The sequence below is a fragment of the Phalaenopsis equestris genome, unplaced genomic scaffold (assembly GCF_001263595.1).
Source record: "Phalaenopsis equestris unplaced genomic scaffold, ASM126359v1 Scaffold000256, whole genome shotgun sequence".
Taxonomy (NCBI): Eukaryota; Viridiplantae; Streptophyta; class Magnoliopsida; order Asparagales; family Orchidaceae; genus Phalaenopsis; species Phalaenopsis equestris.
In genome coordinates, this window is record NW_018164698.1 from 495,446 (window position 1) to 501,030 (window position 5,585).

General features: G+C 40.4%; 1 protein-coding gene across 1 annotated transcript in view; it reads right to left on the bottom strand.

The window, feature by feature from the left end:
- Window positions 1-5,259, bottom strand: part of LOC110024448 (probable polyamine transporter At3g19553) — a 13,638-nt gene extending 8,379 nt beyond the window's left edge. The window contains exon 1 of the mRNA XM_020724416.1: window positions 4,201-5,259. Coding sequence (XP_020580075.1) covers window positions 4,201-5,195 — 995 coding nt within the window. The 5' untranslated portion in view covers window positions 5,196-5,259. The remainder of the gene's footprint in view (window positions 1-4,200) is intronic.
- Window positions 5,260-5,585: the final 326 nt, after the last annotated feature.

Here is a 5,585-nt window from a genome sequence, read left to right on the forward strand (position 1 = left end):
ATAAGTCCTAAATCTTAAATAATTTGCAGGATTGAAACATCAAATAATTATCTCTTCAAAGACATAAAGCCGAACATCAGGATAGTTGGGACATCTCTGGGGTTTCTCCTGGATCTGTGATGTCCCCTACTTTTCTTTCATTTGAATTCCTTAAATAATTGTTCATATTTTGAGCCATTCCCATTTGATTTTCCCATGTCCAATCGTGAAAACCTAAACTTTGAAATCTTGAAAACAAAACCACCTGATCTTAATCGAGAGTTTTCTTAAGTGATTTCGATCATTTAAGATGTAATTAACTATAGGGGCTTGCCTCTATAGGGAACCAGGAACCTAGATAAAATAAACCCTATCTAATTTTTTTTATGTTAGATAGGGGAACTTGTTGGCCTTTTTATAAAAATATTTCACAGACCAAACGGATGTCACAAATTCTTTAGTCTGGGTGATTGAATCCCTATTACAAGTGATACATTTATGTCTTTGGGATAAGTGTATTACCTGTAGTATCGTATTCACTCGTCTAAACTACTTAAAATATGAGACCCGTTTGGTCTCACCTATTTTAAATTAAAATGTTACTTCTTTAAAAAAAAGTTATGTTTATATTTAAATTATTTTTCAAAAATCACAAAATCATCACTTTTTCAAACTACGAAAGTCAAGTTGAACATAAAAAAACGGCCGACACCCACTTGGCCAAAATAAAAAATAAATGAAGTGCAAAGAATTAATCCACATCCATTTAAATGACATAAAAAAACTATCATATACATCTATCCTATATCACCATTCCAAGGAAGAAAGGGTAATAACAAGAAGATTAGGTTTCTACCTTCAGCCGTCCCCTGCCTAAAACAACGCTGCCAAGTCTGAAACATCTGCTTATTTAGTTGTCTCAGGTTCACAATGGTCAACAACTTGTGACAAGCGAGAGGTGGCATATGTAGATTTATTGGTTGAACAAAATAAAACCGCGAAATAGGTGCAGCCTCCAGTCGAAGCACTCATCAAGCTGTTTCTAAACATTACACCCGTTGATTTGCCTAATTAAGTCCCTCCAATGAGATCCATTCAACATCATAATGATCTAATTCCTAGATCTACTCTACCGATTCTTGCTCACTACCGCACGATTCCCAAGGAACATTAAGAACTTCAGCTGCCATAGCTTGAGTCCTTGTGTGGTGCCAGTATTGATCGTGCCCAAGAAAGACGGTTCTTGGAGGATGTGTATCGACAGTCGCGCCATCAACAAGATCACGGTAAAATTTCGTTTTCCAATGCCTCGTATGGAAGATTTATTAGATAAACTTGCAGAAGCTACTATTTTCTCCAAGTTGGATTTGAGAAGTGAATACCATCAAATCTGTATCCACCCGGGCGACGAATGGAAAATGACATTCAAAACAAGGGAAGGTTTATACGAATGGCAAGTGATGCCTTTTGGTTTGTGCAACGCTCCAAGTACTTTCATGAGGCTCATGCATGAAGTTTTGAAAGCTTTTATTGTTCAATGTTGTGTTATCTATTTTGAACATATTCTTATGTACATTAAGTCACTTGAAGAACACTTGGGACATTTCAAGTCTTTGTTCAACACTCTCCGAAATCATAAATTATTTATGAATTTAGAGAAGTGTGAATTTGCCTTCACGAAAGTTCATTTCCTAGGCTTCATCATAAGGCATGCAGGCGTCAAGATGAATCCTAACAAGATAGAGACTATTCAATCGTGGCCAACTCCCTAGTCAATTACGGAAGCCCATAATTTCCATGGACTTGCCAATTTTTACGGATGTTTTATAAGGAATTTTAGTACTATTGCTACACCGTTAACTGATTTCTTTAAATAGAAAAAATTTCCTTGGGGTCTAGAATAACAACAGATCTTTCATAATTTAAAAAAGTATTTAAATTCAGCTCCTATATTTGGTAGAACAAATTTTGCAAAGCCTTTCCAATTTGAAACTAATACTTTGGCGGTAAAAACTGGTGCAATTCTATCACAAGAAGAAAAGCTTGTGGAGTTCTTTAGTGAAAAGCTGAGTATGACACACCGAAAGTGGTCTACATATGAGTAGTAACTATATGCAGTTATTCGAGCATTAAAGGCTTGGGAACACTACTTGTTACATCAGGAATTCCTTATATTAAGTGACCATCAACCCTTACAATTCTTACAATCGTACAAAAATCTCAATTGAATGCATATACGATGGGTTATGTTCCTGCAGAAATTCACTTTTGTTGTAAAACACCGTGCCAGTTACACCAACCTTGTAGTCGACACTTTGAGTCGTCGAGCAAGCTTATTGGTAACGATCCAAACTAGTATCACAATTATGGAAATTTTGCAAGATTTATACCATGACGATGAAGATTTCTCATTTGTTTCGATGAGCTGTAAAAAGCACTCTCCTTAAAGTGATTACTCCATTCAACAAGGTTACCTTTTCAAGGGTAACTAATTGTGTATTCCTAACACTTCACTTCATCAACAAATTATTATAGATTGCCATGGAGGAGGGTTGGCAGCCCATGCTGGTAGGGATCGAACTCTCCAAGTTGTCAAATCTAAATTCTTTTGGTCCCAATTACGAAGGGACTTATGCTGGTTTGTGGCAAAATGTTCGAGGTGTCAACTTTATAAAGGCATGATCCAGAAAACGGTCTTTGCCTACCATTACCTATTCCATATTCCATTTGGGAGGATCTTTGCATCGACTTTATTTTGGGCCTACCTCACACCAAAGGAGGATTTTATTCCGTCATGGTGGTTGTTGGTGGATTTTTCAAAATGGCTCATTTTGCGGCTTGTAAGAAGAGTTATAAAGCTTCCAATTTTGCAAAAACTTTTCTTTAAGAAGATTGTACGCCTACATGGCATTCCAATGAGCATTACTTCAGATCACGATGTCAAATTCATAAGTTATTTTTGGAGGGAACTGTGGAAAAGACTCAAGTCCGATCTCCAACTAAGTTCAACGTAGCACCCACAAACGAATGGACAAATTGAAGTTGTCAATCAATCTTTAGGAAAGATGATTCGTTGTCTTGTAGGTAGCCAACCAAAACATTGGGAAGAGTATTTGAGGCAAGCAGAATTTGTTTTTAATTCTTTGGTTAATCGTTCCACGGGTTTTTCTCTCCTTTTAGCAATGTTTATACGAAAGAACCGAATCACTTAGTGGATGCTGCCATCATTCTAAAACCTAAAAGCAACAATGCCAAAACATTGGTGAACAATTTTGAATCTATGCTGCGAGAAGTCAAAGATAAGCTCACAATTTCATCATAACACTACAAACAACAAACTAACAAATCACGAAGACAAAAAATATTTCAAGAAGGTGATCTAGTTATGGTGCTACTTCACAAAGATCGTTTCCCACAAGGAGTATATTCAAAATTAAACCCCCGCAAGTTGGACATTTTCCTATTAGCAAATGCATCAACGACTATGCTTATGTTCTTAAACTTCCCCCATATCTCAACATTTCATCTACATTTAATGTGTCTGATCTCTATGCTTATCATCCACTCGATGAAGGGATACACGAATTTCTGAACTCGAGTAGAGTTCCTCGGAGATGGAAGGGAACTGATGCAGCTATTCCAGCACTGGATGTGAACCTTCCAGATACACTTAGCTACTTATCTTTATTTTCTGTCTTAGTTAATTGCTAATAGACCACTTATGCAACTTTTATTTCTTAATTACCTGTTATGAGGGGAGTGGTCCCCTCCAGTTAGTTAGCTACGTACCTTATTGTTGCTCCTTCGCTACCGGGGAGTGGAGGTAGAGGTGGTAACGCACATTGATATTTTCTGCATTTGGGAATTACAGAAAACTTCTGTTTCATCTTCTTCTTCTTTGCTTCCTTGTTTTGCAGTTCTAGGTTTTCGATCCATAGTTGCTACACCATGCTATGCTCTCGTGTAGCACCTCATTCTTGAGTGTGATTCACAGGACAAATTTGGATTCAACAATTCTCAAACAATTGGTTTCTATTCTTTAAACATCTTCAAACAGAATTCTGTTCAGAAGCCACTAAACAACAGAAGTATCAAGCCAAAAAATTCACATTAACTAAACTCTGAAGTCGAAACAAACAGCAAGAAAACAGTTTACTGGAAAGCAGAATTATAAACAGATTGAATTAAAAAAAAAGAGGGGAAAACCAGAGAGAGCAGAACCTTTTGGAGAAAATTTCAGGAATCATTCCCATCTCGCTCATCCCTAACAACTGGAACGAGTCACTGCTCATCTCCGCCTCAAACAAACCCATATTCGACATAGCCGCCGCCGCCTGTATCCACCATCTTAACCATTCCCCTCCAATCTCCAACCCCACCTGCGCAAAGTACCCATCACTCCACTCCCCACTCTTAGATCCATCAATCGCCCCAGTGCCTGCAAGCAGCGGAATCAAGTACGACGCCATCACCAGCCCCACAGCCCCAAATATCGCCCTCGGAAACGTCCGACTCGGTTCCTCCACCTCTCCGGCAAGAGCGCTAGCTTTATCCCAATAATTCAAGTTCCAGAACATGCTGTTGAAGTACCCCCGCCAATCGGCTCCGCGTATGTCGGCCGATAGCCATCGGTAAGGTCGGATCCGAGGGATCGCGAGTACGGAGAGGACGATGAAAGGGGAAAGTGAGAAAAACGTGAGTGCGATTGCGGAGAAGCCAACAATGTGTAGCCCGCGGTAGTTGAGGAAGGTGAGTGCGGCGGTGAGGGTGAACAGGGCGAGGGGGCGACCAGGGGAAGAATCAGAGAAGAAGGGAAGGGAGCGTTTGAGGTAATCGAGGAAGAGAACGGGATATAGAGCGTTGTCCATGGCGCCGGAGACGAACTTCCAGATTCCCTGTTGGAAGCCCCAAAAAGGACTGAAGGCAGAGGAGATCCAGACGACGTAGCCGCCATTGGAAGGGAAGAGGGCGGAGAGCTCGGCGGTGATTAGGGCTTCGGGGAGAGACCAGAGAAGGGGGAAGATGAGGAAGCCGAGGAGGGAAAGGAGAGGGCCGCCGCCGGAGCCGACAGAGTCTTCGACGCCGAAGGGACCGCCGGAGACGTCGAAGAATATGAGGGCAATGAGGGGTAGGAGAGTTAGCTTCGGCCGGCGAGGGGATGTCGCCGGCGGAGGCGAGGAGTGTGGGGTGCCCTCTGCCGTCTCTGCTGAGCTCATGGGTGGGGGTCTTGTGGTGAAGCGTGAGGACTCTCATTTGGTATAGGTGAGTTGAAGAATTCAAAATGAAGTTTGCGATAAGGGGAGTTGACTTGACAGTCGCCCGTTCTGTTTTGTTTTGTTTTTTTATTTTTTTATTTTTTTTTGTTTTTTGTAAATTTACATTCACTGCACACATTTTTTTTATTTACAAATCTTAGAATGTATATATATATATTAAAAAAGGTTGATCGCGGATCAACTCCATAGTCTGACTGAGGGGCAGACTTCTCTTCCAGGAAGATGTGCAATTCGATCTTACGCAGTGATCGAACCCCCGAACCGAGAAATTTATACCAAAGGTTGCAACCAATGAGTCAGACTAAGACATATATATATATAACACTACAA